This window comes from Rhinoderma darwinii, chromosome 3 (genome assembly GCF_050947455.1).
Source record: "Rhinoderma darwinii isolate aRhiDar2 chromosome 3, aRhiDar2.hap1, whole genome shotgun sequence".
Taxonomy (NCBI): Eukaryota; Metazoa; Chordata; class Amphibia; order Anura; family Rhinodermatidae; genus Rhinoderma; species Rhinoderma darwinii.
This window is the reverse complement of record NC_134689.1, coordinates 14,218,177-14,231,642: the sequence shown is the minus strand read 5'-3', so window position 1 is coordinate 14,231,642 and position 13,466 is coordinate 14,218,177. Positions and strand designations below refer to the sequence as shown.

Here is a 13,466-nt window from a genome sequence, read left to right as displayed (position 1 = left end):
CTAGGTTGTGAGTGGAATGTAGACCAGAGGGAAGCTTTAGACTGGAACAGGGTTCCGCAGCAGCACAGAGTGTTTGAGGAGATAAGTATGTCAATATTTTAGGAAGACGTGACCTGCCCACTCATGTCGTTATCTTATTGAAGACAGGGCTGAGCCTGAGTGAAGACAGAAATGTAAATAGGAGTAATAGACGGAGGAGCAGATCACGTCAACCACCAAAGTAAAAAATGTATGGACTGTGGTTGTGATGGGTCCAACATTAGGTGCTGATTGCTTTTATAATAAATCTTCATAGGGGTCGGAGCCTTATACTTGCTGCGTAGGACAAGATCTAAATGCAGCTCCACTAGAGGGAGCTTACTGCATACGATTTATACAGGACGTTGCGCAGTAATAAAACCGTATGCAGGCAGGCTCCCCCTAGTGGTGGCTGCAGGAAGGCAAAATGTAGTAATTTAACTGTCTGTACAGGGGATTTGGAGCGCAGTCTTAGGAAAACAAAGATTCAAACCCCCGATAAGGATACGTTCTCTTTATCCTTTAACTTTACATACCGCTGCTTACATCATACAGTGTGAGATTCTAGTAGAAATGCAGTTTATATGGAGATAAATACTGACTATCCTTCTTTTCTCTTCTCAGAGCGTGACGCGTTTGACACTCTCTTCGACCATGCTCCGGATAAGCTGAGCGTTGTGAAGAAGGTTTGTGCTTTGTCCTCTGACGTTTAATACTTTGTAGCCTGTGACGTTATAATGACCGGACCCGTGACGTCTTCCCTTAATTTACAGTCACTGATCACGTTTGTTAATAAACATCTGAACAAACTGAACCTGGAGGTCACAGAACTGGATACGCAGGTGATGTGTGCCGTACTTCTATGTGGTCCATGGGTGGGGGAGGGGCGCAAAGCTAAACTGTCCCACCCCCCCCAAACTCTGATTCAAAGTCCATTTCTAACTTCTAGGGCTTTTCCCGCTTCAGACGTTTATGACATATCTGCATAAAATAGGACAGAATTGTACAGCCATTGGCTGGCACGTTGCCTCCAATACAGGCATTTTAACCCCTTTAGATGCCGCTGTCAATAGCGACACAATATCTAAGGCCTCATGCACATGACTGTCATTTTTATGTGCAATTACGGATCCGTAATTCCGGATAAAAATACCGATCCATTCATTTTTATGGGCCACAGACACCTTCTCGTATATTTACGAGTGTGTGTGTCCGGGCCGTAGAAATGACCCGCGAAAAATAGGACGTCCTATTTTTTATTTTATTTTTTGCATTTACGGACCGTGCTCCTGTACTTTATAATGTGAGCACGGCCCATAAATGACAGTCCGTGACCCGTCCTTGCCGTATTTACTGATCGTAAATACTTCAAGGACATGTGCACGAGGCCGAAGGAGTTTGACAGAGGAAGGGGCCTGTCAAAGCCCCCAGGTCTGACAGTCACCTGTCTATTAGGCCATGCCAGAGGCAGATAAAAATTACAACTCGGCCCGCAAAAATCAAGCCCTCATACAGCTTTGTCGACGAGAATATAAAAAGTTAGAACTCTTGGAATGTGTTGACGGAAAAAAAACAAAACACTTGGTTCTTAAGGGGTTAAGCTGGCCATGGTCATGGGATTTTTGTTGTCAATAACCTCCTGTCCATGGTGACCCCTGACAGCTGGTTTGGATGGGTGAGATCCCATTGCTTCCTCTGAGATAAGCAGTGGCAAATGAGTCTGGGTGACGCTTATTCTGCCCCGCACCATAAAAATGATATACCCCTTCAGCTGACCCAAATGGGACTGTTTATGGTGGAGTTGGGGGAAGATCTATTTAGACCATTTCCCTATATCGCATTAACCCTCTGGTGTAACCGCATGCAAACAATGTTTGTAATTACAGCTCAGCCCCATTCACTTGAACTGCAATACCAGACACAGCCCTTGGAAAAGAGGGGCGCTGTTTCTGGATAAAAAGTAGCTTCCCATTGTAAAGATTCATTATAGAATATTTTCTGCAAGCACCTAAATATTTGGACGGCCGCCTAGCAACAGGCTATATTGTCAATGGGTACCATTGGATCTTCATGCTGTGGAAAGCCATGGGTGTCATCTGGTAGAGAAGAGGAGGGCTGGTGCTGCAGAAGAATAGATTTTTGTATTGAGGTTTCTCAAGGGTTTCATGTAATTTTGTCTCCAGTTTGCAGATGGTGTCTACCTAGTCCTCCTTATGGGACTACTGGAAGACTATTTTGTGCCACTACACAACTTCTTCTTGACGCCAGAAGATTTTGATCAGAAGGTAAGCAAGTATAAAGAAGTAACTCTGTATTACCTGATTTGTTAGCTACAGCAGCCCTGTATCACACTCCAGATGCAAAGGATCTGCCAGACACAGCTTCTGTGTCGACGCCCATTGGTCATCAGTCTGCACCTGCTCCTAGGTCTGATAAAGTGACTCGATCTGCTACCACTCAGGCTGGTAGGCTGAGGAGTGGAAGAACCTATCACAGCCTGGTCAGACGGTTCTAGCTCCCGCCCTCGGTCTATGTATACCTTCATTTGCTTCTTGTCTTTGCCTGTGATTCTCTCTTTTTTCCTGGCTCTGCTGTTCCAGCTATTACTTATGACCTCCGCTTCATTTTGACCCTGGCTTTACTGACTACGCTCCTGCTCTGCGTTTGGTACCTCGTACACTCCTGGTTTCACTCGGCTCGTTCACTACTCTTGTTGCTCACGGTGTTGTCGTGGGCAACTGCCCCATTTCCCTTAGCTTCTGTGTACCCTTGTCTGTTGTTCTCTCATGCACATATTCAGCGTAGGGACCGTCGCCCAGTTGTACGCCGTCGCCTAGGATGGGCCGTGCAAGTAGGCAGAGACTGAGTGGTGGGTAGATTAGGGCTCACCTGTCTGTCTCCTTACCCCGTCATTACACCAGAGCTGCATTCACAATTCTGCTAGATGTTTTTAGAAACCGTCAGCAACCTTGCCAACAAACACATTTCTAACAGCTCAGCTGAGCTCCTGTAATACAGTAGATGAATAAGTTTTAACTTACTGTACAGTGCCTGGTGTAACAACTATTAGTGCCATGCGTCACGGTTGACCCCCTTCCCTCACTTTGGTCATTTTAGGAGGGACATATATTGGTGTTTAAATATAGACGGCGAAGTATAGAAATACCAGAAGAGAGTTTCTGCACATAGTGTGACGGGACAATATTTTTATATAAAGGGTGAAATTTAAAGGGGTTGTCCGGTTTGAGCAAATTAATGTTATTTCTTGTATAATTAAAAGTTATACCATTTTCCAATCTTCTTTCTGTATTTAATTCCGCACGGTTTTCAAGATCTCTGCTTGTTATTCAGTACGAACGTTCGTGGTTTGCTTCCCGTGGATACAATTCGGTTTTGGTCATGTGATGGACACACAGGTGCATGGCTCGTTACAGGGTCTTTATTTCTATACTTCCTGGTGGTCTAGCGTTCGCAGTTAACACCCAGTATCTCTGGTGGTCGAAGGTAATGAAGTGGTTAATATTAATATCCATTATCTACAGTGGTATAGGCTACTTATGGGTTAAAATCTAGACCTCCAGGGATAATACCAAATATTATATACTATTCATGATAGTTTGGGATGGTGAAGGGGCTAATGGGGGTCGTCTATGACGTCCATATGCCCTAATTAAAGGTAAATTTAAGGTGGATTCTAGCGATATTGCTCATAATTACCTATAAAACATTCTGGACCAAAAGGCCAATTTCCTTGACTTCGTATTTGCACATCTTTTGGAAACACTTCTAAAAAATGTAAAACAAATTATATATGTAAATGAAATATTTTCCCGTAACCGCTGCTTTATGCTTCCGAATCTGCAACAAACTTTCATAAATCACAGGGTGACATTTTAATTTGTCAATGGTGACATTCAGTGTGTGACTACCTAATCAGAACATCACGTTAAGAGCGAGCGGCGGTATATGAAATGCTGGTTAATGGAAGCTGGCAAGAAAATAACATGTTTATCTTTAATTGAGGTGAACGGCGAAGATTTCTCATCAGCGTCTTCGATTATATTTTATATTGTCTTTGTTCTTATGTTGACTTTTTTGTATTTTTCTTCTTGATAGTTTGCTGCTTTATATTTATAGCGCTTCCCCTTTAAAACACAAAAACAAAAAATAATAATAAAAAAAAAACCAATCACCAGTCAAGTTGTATGTAGCCATTCCTTAGTGTTATTCATATATATAATATGCTGGGTAGCAACGAATATGACCGCCATTATAGCTTGCACAAGAGGTGTAACCGGGCCGCGTTTACCAATAGGCCCAGCATAGTAGGCCTGTGCCTAAAAGGCGTCCCAGCAGGTAGTTACACGGCTGTTCGGGTAACAGCAAGACACCAATAGAGGGACATGGGGAGGACGCTAGATGTTGTGAGAACCGCACCATAATGTTCTGCTTTATTTCATATTTTAAAGCCATACGTGACTTAAATGGAATATCTGCTGTAGACAAACCCTACTAGAAAGAGTCCCTTGACAATAAGCGAATCAAAAAGTGTTCCCCTGCTGTGACCCCCAGCGATCACCTGTAAGAAACCTGGCAGTAAGTGTTTAATTTCCCTGCAGCGCCACCACAGGGAAAATTAAGCATTACACAGTGTTAATACAAAACCATGGGTTGTCTGTGTAATACAGGACAGGCCCTCTAGAGGAGGACGCTATTTGTAACCGCTCTCCAATCTGGTCAAGACCTGAGTATCCTGAACAGAGGACCCCCCTCTATTACCTCAGAATTCCTAAATTGGGTGTAGGAAAATGGGTTTTCTAAACCAGACAACCCCTCTAAGTTGTGTAATACTTGATTGGTGGGATTTAAGGAGACGATCTGTGCACCCTGGGATGTAAATCCACTACCCAGCTTTTCCATAATACCTAGTTTTACATTGATATGGGATCGGCATAGATCACTGCAAAACGAAGTAGGTTTGCTGTTCGAAAAGCTGGGTGACAACCTATGTGGGAGATGTTATGGCAGCCATATTTGTTACCAAGGTCTCCTAGCAACAAATAAAACTGCGAATAGAATGTTTTTACTCTTTTTAAATCACAACATTCCTTTCCAATCTTCGCTGTTCCGAGAAATCACAATTACACTTGTAGGCCACTTTATGTAAAAAAAAAACATCTGTCGTTGCAGGTCCACAATGTCACTTTTGCCTTTGAACTGATGCAGGATGGAGGTCTCAAGAAGCCAAAAGCAAGGCCGGAAGGTATGGACCTCCTTATTACAGTGAAATTCCTTTAATCCAGCATCTATGAGACCTGATGTAGAATCAAATATTCTGGATTATCGGACGCAGAGATGTAGCTTGAAGCTCCTGGTCCCCCCCCCCCCTACCATGCGCCATTTAGAACACTGGTGTCTTCTTATATGGAAGAGTGACCACTGGGCCCCTTCGGGGACCAGCGCCAAGTGCGTCTGCTACCTCACCTAACTCTAGCTACTCCCCTGTGTGGTGACCATCTAGAGGGCAGGGCAGCCCCTTTTTTTTTGTTTTTGGGAATCTTTTGGGTTTGGGGTAACAGACCTCAGTCTCCTAGCATGTCATATTTAGGTGAAGTCCCCCTTTTAAGTACGTGATTCTTGTGCAAAACCGCAGCATTTGTCGAATAAAAACTGTCAACAACGTGGCTGCCCACAGTGATGTCAATGAAAAACTGAGCAGATGCCCATAGCAACCAATCAGATTCCAGCTCTCATTTTTCAGAGGTCCTTGGGGAAATGAAAGCAGTCATTTGATTAGTTGCTATGGGCAACTGCAATACTTTTCCTTTGCTCCAGTTTTGTTAGTTATCTTGTAGTAAAAGGAAAAGGCGCCATACATCCTGGCGTCTGACAAACGGTTTTGATCTTTTTAGTAATTTGCTGAAGATCATTTACAAGGCCAGAATGTAATCCCCCTCCCCCATATGTCTTGGTGGCTGTCATTATTCTGTCCCTCTTGTGGCTTCATGCCTTGGAATAAAATTGCTCTTTAAATTGGGGTTATTATTCAGATTTTGCACGTTGCCCTGAGGTGGCGAGGATTATGAATCGATGTGATAATGGACTTTGCTCTTCACAACAAAGCTTGACAATTCCATTTCCTTTTTCCCTTGAGACGCTACATTTACAACAATCTGATTGGTTCAATCTGTTGTCAGGGTTACCTAAATATTCCCGGTATAGCCTTGACTTTCTCTAAACTTGTCAACAAATCCAGCTTGATTTGTGTGTGTTTTTATATTCATTATATATATTCTGAACCTTTTTTATTAATGGTTTCTGTTTAAAAAAAAAACGTAAAAAAACAAACAAACATATATATATATATATATATATATATATATATATATATGAATTTAATGCCACACACTGCCCTCTGTAGATAATGCCACACACTGCCCTCTGTAGATAATGCCACACACTGCCCTCTGTAGATAATTACACAGTGCCGCTATACAGTGCAACACACAGCCCCCCATGTAGATGGTGCCTCACAGCCCCCCATGTAGATGGTGCCTCACAGCCCCCCATGTAGATGGTGCCTCACAGCCCCCCATGTAGATGGCGCCTCACAGCCCCCCATGTAGATGGCGCCTCACAGCCCCCCATGTAGATGGCGCCTCACAGCCCCCCATGTAGATGGTGCCTCACAGCCCCCCATGTAGATGGTGCCTCACAGCCCCCCATGTAGATGGCGCCTCACAGCCCCCCATGTAGATGGCGCCTCACAGCCCCCCATGTAGATGGCGCCTCACAGCCCCCCATGTAGATGGCGCCTCACAGCCCCCCATGTAGATGGCGCCTCACTGCCCCCCATGTAGATGGCGCCTCACTGCCCCCCATGTAGATGGCGCCTCACTGCCCCCCATGTAGATGGCGCCTCACTGCCCCCCATGTAGATGGCGCCTCACTGCCCCCCATGTAGATGGCGCCTCACTGCCCCCCATGTAGATGGCGCCTCACTGCCCCCCATGTAGACGGCGCCTCACTGCCCCCCATGTAGACGGCGCCTCACTGCCCCCCATGTAGATGGCGCCTCACTGCCCCCCTGAATACAGCAAAATGGCAAAACTCCTCCTCCTCCTCACGTGCACTCTGCGCTGTGGAGGAGAGAGCGAGCGGCAGAAGACACGGCTGTCACTCGGAGTAAATTCAGGTGACGGCCGTGCTTTACACTGCCCCATAGACTTGTATGGGAGCCGAGCGGCCCTAAATAGCACGTTCCATCTTTTGCCGGCACGGTTTACGTCCAAAAAATCATCCGTGCGAATAGCCCCATTTAGGCTCTATTGTTGTGACGACCGTTAAATAAACGGCCACCACACAGCCAATTTATCCCTGTCGTGTGAATAGGGCCTTAGGGAAACATTAAAGTTGCAATAACCTACCGTAAAGAAGTCTACATTGTTACAATATTTTATTTTTATTAAAAAAATTTGTGCAAAATTTTTCTTACTGGTAATTACGTCATTTCATGACCGTTTATAATGCTATCATTTGAGTGGAAAAAGTATATTAGGTTGGTAGTCCACAAATGTCTGCTTAGCGGCCTTAAAGGATTTGTCCTCCTTATATTAAAATATTCGCTCCCCCCCCCCCCAACTGTCCCATTACTCACTGGATTATCCTGTGTAACTGACCTCAAAGGGTGCGGGATTATGCAAAAATGTCCAAAAGTGGACATTTCTGGGAATTTGGGGGGCTGGAATTCATGTCCTGCCAATGGGGCTCCAGAAGTTGGCATTTATAGTATTTCTAGTCTATAGGTTCTCTCCATTTAAACAGACCCATTCCCTTGCTGTAGCTGAGCAGATCTTGGGGACTAAAATGCTTCCTTCAATAATATGTATTTACACCCCCCTGGTCTGCCCTAAAAATGTCTCCGGAGTTCCTATTCCCACAGGTAAGGATATGTGAACTTTTTGCAACTTGGTATCCAAATGACCGTTGTCAACTTTAATATATATTAAAAAAAACGAAATCTAATTATTTTTATTTATTTTTTTTCATTTATTTGCAGACATTGTAAATCTGGATTTGAAGTCCACTATGAGAGTGTTATACAACCTGTTTACAAAGTACAAGAACATTGAATGAGACACCGGCCGGAGAAAAAACACTTGCCTTCTGTGTTTTTTATTTTATTTCTCCTCCCCATGTAAGGCCGTGCATTGGTTCCGGGAGCCTGGACCGCAAAAAAAATAAGACCAGTCATTATACGGCCCGCGGATGTCACTCCACGGCCCTCCGTGCCCTAATCACGGGCCGTGCACATGGCTATGGCCGTGTGCATGAGTCCTTAATGTGTTACCCCTTTGGGTCTGACTTTTTCACCCTGAAATTTGCCTACCCGGATTCCCACCAAATTTAAAGATATGCCATTCTGTAACTATATCGTACACTAATGTTGCGCTTTGATTCTGAGAATTCCCCATTTTGCCCTTCTTGGGAAATCTGAAAACTTTTTTTTTTTTTTGCCCTGGAGTCTAGCCACATTGCTTTAGGGCTTGCTGGGAACTGCAGTCGTCGTCCAGCTCAACTAAACTATGAGAGTAAGAATTAATGGCTGCAAAAACTCCTTACCAATGACCAACATCTCAGGGGGTTTCAAGGCCCTTAAGATCGGTCACTGTTAAGTATCTGCTAAAATTTTGGATTTTTTTTTATGTAAGTAAATGAACTCTACTGAACATTGATGTGTTTTTTGTCAACACTGGTCTGCACCTTATTTCGGTCTGCTTGAATTCTTCACAATTTGGATTACTAAAGAGAATAAAGCAGTCGAGACATTCAGGTTACGTTAATATCCGTGGCCGCTGAATAATTGAACGGCTGTCTTGATATTACTTAGCCGGTGATGAGTCTTCCTGTCCGACATAAATTTCCTTTCCTCCGTCATTTTAAACTTCGTGTCCTCGTTGTGACCGGTGACTACTAAAGCCGGAGGAAAAAAAAAAAAAAATTCAAACTTTTTCTTTTTTATATTCTGCTTTTGGGAATTTTGTACACCATGTTCTAGGTATATATGCAATGTCGGGATCCATAATAAAAAAAATAAAATATAATATATATATACACACACATACAAAAATATGGAAACAAGCATTTAGATATTTCCGGGTCTTTGAGCGGGCTAGACCTCCATACCCCTTTTATTAGGATGTAGGAGGAAGGGAAGTGACACCAAAAATGGTTATCACTACATTAGTCCTGGCTATTACTCCACTGTAGTGCCATCATCCTCCCCTTTCGGGAATATTAACACGCAGAAGATTTGTTGCAAGAATTTCGGAAATTGTCCCATGCATCTGAATGGGAATTGCAGAAATCCACGCACATAATGCAAAAAAATTGTCGTAGAGATTTCCGCATTTGAACATACGCTTATGAGTAATATTTTGACTAATTCCCTATATAAATGACAGCCGTATGGTTTATTTATCTCCAGCATTACTATTTTCTACTATAGGCACTGATGCCACTGGATTGACTAGCCCATTGCGGCATGTTGTAATGTCAGATTTAGGCAACTGTATCCAAGCCAAGCCTTATTGAACAGTGGTGATATACTAAAAAGTAATTGTAAATATTTAGCATTACCTTGTATGGAGAGCAGCACAATTGGTTATGGGAAACAGTCATCAAGCTGGTTGCCCAACACACCAAGAAAAGTTTAGCTGAGCTCCTTTAATGCAGGGGGGCAGTTAGTTTTTCATTCGTCGGATTACTGTACGGTGTACAAACACTAAAGCAAACAATGTGCAGACATTGAGCAGACAAGGAATGCTGGAAGATTTCAGCTCTGAAGCCTTCACAGTTGTGAATGCAGCTCTCAAGTATAATACAGGCTGTAACTCCGAATCAGTACAAGATAACTAATATATTTGCAAAGTGACTCAACTTTTTGTACAGTTAAATCCTCTTTTTGAACTGTAAAATTGTGAGCGGAGGTGGACAGACACTTCAAAGAGCAAAATGTCCACTCCATTCTCATCACGCAAATATATATTTTTGTTTTGGTGGCAAATTTAGCAAAAAAGACTACCAATATGGCTGCACTTTGTCACTTATAGGAAAATGCCAATACACCTGTAATTAAAAGAAAGTTAAGTAATTCCATTTCTGCTTGCAAGGGAGTGATAACTGCCAAGAGAACATGGCACCGTTGCTCACTGCTGTGCCACCATCTAACTTTGCCCCCCTGGCCCGGACCCTCAGCAGCACCACTCCTGCCCATCTGGCCAATGTAGCTGTACCCCTATTTTCTGCCATTATACACTTGCTCTTCCCTCTCTCCCTGCAAGCCACTACAGAAGCCATGACTAATGCTACGGGAAGACTGGCCCGTTAGGCCGTTCTGGGGCGCTCGCCCACATCGGTCTCACCTATAGTCTCTTTGACCTCTGCTTGGTTTTTTTTAATCTTTCCTGGTCTCCACTTATTCCAAGGAAGAAACCGTACCCATCCTTGTGGATAGAAAATTCAATAAGGGAAATGTATCAAATCTACTAGTGCCTATAGCATCCAATCCGATTGCTTCTTTCATCCTCAAAAGGCCCACTGAAAAATGAGAGCTGTATGCTGATTGGTTGCCAGGAGTACCTGCTTTACTTTTCATTTGCACCGGTTTGAATACATTTGCCCCAATGACTTTATCCTAAGCGAGGAGACTGCAAGGACGCCCATCCTCCTCACCGTTACGACCAGCATATTACCACTTAATGGGGTTGTGTAGGATTAGAAACACCTGGCCTACTTCCAAAAACAGTGCCACACGTTTTATAGGTTGTGTGTGGTATTGCAGCTCAGTCCCGTTAGTTTTAATGGTCCTGAGCTGCAGTACTCGATACAACCCATAAACAGGTGTGGCGCTGGTCCTGGAAGAAAGCAGCCATGATTTTTTTTTTATTTTATCCTGTCCAACCCCTTTTTAAATTGGGCTACTGGGGCGGCCATATTGGTTGTCAACCTATTTTCTAGAAATAGCGATTACTAAGAAATGCTCGAATTTACATAAAACTTGAATTTTTCGTATGTCAATGTCTGTAAAGGTTTTTCCTCTAATACTGGGATGGCCTATTTTATTATTAATAGCAGTTTTGCTAATCTATACCAAAGAAACCGGAACTACTATATAGCTATAGTGTATTACTAATGGACCTGTATGCCTGGTGGAAACCCATATGTTAAATGTCGCATCGTGAGGATCCACCTTTATTTCCACTACTGTTTTGCGATTTATGTCACTGTTGGATCTTCTTGCCGATTGTATTTAGCGTCCATGTATTTATTCACTGGAATTTTGATGATAAAGTATAATAAAATACAACGTTCTGGGATAAGAATTGTGTGGTTGCTGTTTTTTTTTACCAGTTATAAGCTAAGGTTAGTAAAGCGACTCTCATTCATATATATATATATATATATATACACACACACTTTTTTTTTTTTTTTTTTTTTAATTTTAACATTCGGCTCGATCGTCAAATTTATAATCCTGATGGAAACCGTCAGCAATCTGCTTTTGCCAGCTCTGTTGTTATCCTGTGTCTTGATTAGGATACTAATGGTGTCCTGTTGTAAACGGACTGTCAATGTGATAGTCTTATCAACGGCTTAATATTCTCATTACGGCACAAGGGAGAGGGGAAGCCCATATTTTTTTTATTCCCCCTCTCCCCTGTGCCTTGATCTGATCCTTTTTTTTAATCTAAAAGAGACGTATGTGATGCGACAGGGGCCTAACATGTGAGTAGCTGATGTAAAGTTTAGATATTCAGGTGGTATGTTATTTGTATAGTAGCCTGCTTGATGACGGGCTCCATGTAGCAAGATTTTTTTTTTCTACACTTCACAGTAAATAAAGGTTACAAAAAAACAAAACATAAAGGTAAGGAAGATCTAAAGCTGCCAGATTTGACATTGACAGATACTCCACCATCAGAGTGACTCCATAAGTAGTCCCAGCACAATGGGAATATACTTCATGTTGACTGTGACCTTCTAGAATAAACTGTAAGAGGTGACATCTTGTAACACTGGCGGTAACCTAAGATTTTTTTTTTCTTTCTTTGGCTCAGCAAAACGGCCACACATCAAGGAGCGCGCTCCGTTTCAAGCATCAGTCCATCTTTGACGTAGTTTGCGGAATAAATAAATTATTTAACACTTCATGAAGCAACCCATACAAGTGATTCATTAGGCCGGATTCACACGAATGTAGCAAACCTCGGATGTAAAAATCTGCAGTTTTTCACATCCGTGCTGCACCCTTGCGGCATGCGTTATCACGGATCCCCTATAGACTAGAGTCCATGGAGAGATGCGTGAAGCGCAAAAAAATAGGACATGTCCTATTCTTTCACGGACCCTTCACACGCTCCGTTGAAACAACGGCTGGACGTATTCAACGCTCGAGTGAAGGAGTCCTTTTACTGTGTGTTTTCCCTGTGTTTTTTTTACAGGTTTTCCGGTTTTCTCTCATACTCTTTAAGGCCAGGATCACACACACAGTTTTGATGCAGTTTTTTGGTTCGTGTTTTGAGCCAAAGACAGAAGTGGATCCAAAAGGGAGGAAAGGTATAAAGAAAAGACCGATGCATTTCCTTAATTTCGTGTGTGTCATGCTGGTCTAATGGAGACTTCTTACCAAGATCATGGTGCCATAAGAAGTGCGACAATCCTAATCGGCTGCATGTTTTAGAGACAACACGGCATCAACACTTGTTCGCGGCCAGTGTTATGTGCCAAGCTCAGGGAAAAGTGTCTGCTGGGTGTCACCCCTTTGGCTTCCCACGCCCGGCTCACTATTATTGACAGGTCTTGTCCTATTTGTGTATAGGGAGAGACCTGTCAATCGAAGTGACCCAGTGGGGAGCGATCAAACAGACACTTCTCCTCGAGCTCGGCATATAACACAATCCGCGACCAGGGTTGCTGCCCGGCCAGTAAAAAACCGGCCCAGCTAGTATTTAGACTGCGAAGCACATATATATTTTTTTTACCGGCAACAGCAATTTTGCATAATACAATGTGTGCATTTCGTGTTGCTTCCTATTTGGAAAGTACCATTGCCTGGCCGCCCAGCCCAAGAAATGTCTGCAGTGTCAGGACTAGGTCAAGTGGCGGATTAGCGCTGGCGATGAAATTGAAGCGGGCAAGGTAGCGGAGACACAGAGACATTTAGCAGCGGACCTGTGCCTTCATGTGCAGCCCCAAGACTTGAAAGCGGAGGTCAGAGGAGGATAATGTCCGAGTTGCAGTAAGCCATTGTCTGTCTAAGGCTCCCAGACCTAAGTGGCAAAAATGCAAAAAAAAATGCATGTGTGACTACACCCTGGCCTGTATTTTTAGGTAGCAACTCTGGTCTCAACACTTTTTTTTTTTTAAAGCGGTGTCTTCTTAAAATG

At 43.2% G+C, this 13,466-nt stretch overlaps 1 protein-coding gene across 3 annotated transcripts in view; it reads left to right on the top strand.

The window, feature by feature from the left end:
• Positions 1-11,390, top strand: part of PARVB (parvin beta) — a 34,854-nt gene extending 23,464 nt beyond the window's left edge. For all 3 annotated transcript variants that reach the window (XM_075855965.1, XM_075855966.1, XM_075855968.1), the window contains exons 9-13: positions 643-704; positions 792-860; positions 2,202-2,303; positions 5,209-5,281; positions 8,078-11,390. In XM_075855965.1, the coding sequence (XP_075712080.1) occupies positions 643-704; positions 792-860; positions 2,202-2,303; positions 5,209-5,281; positions 8,078-8,154 (383 nt within the window). In that variant the 3' untranslated portion in view covers positions 8,155-11,390. The remainder of the gene's footprint in view (positions 1-642; positions 705-791; positions 861-2,201; positions 2,304-5,208; positions 5,282-8,077) is intronic.
• The last annotated feature ends 2,076 nt before the right edge of the window (positions 11,391-13,466 follow it).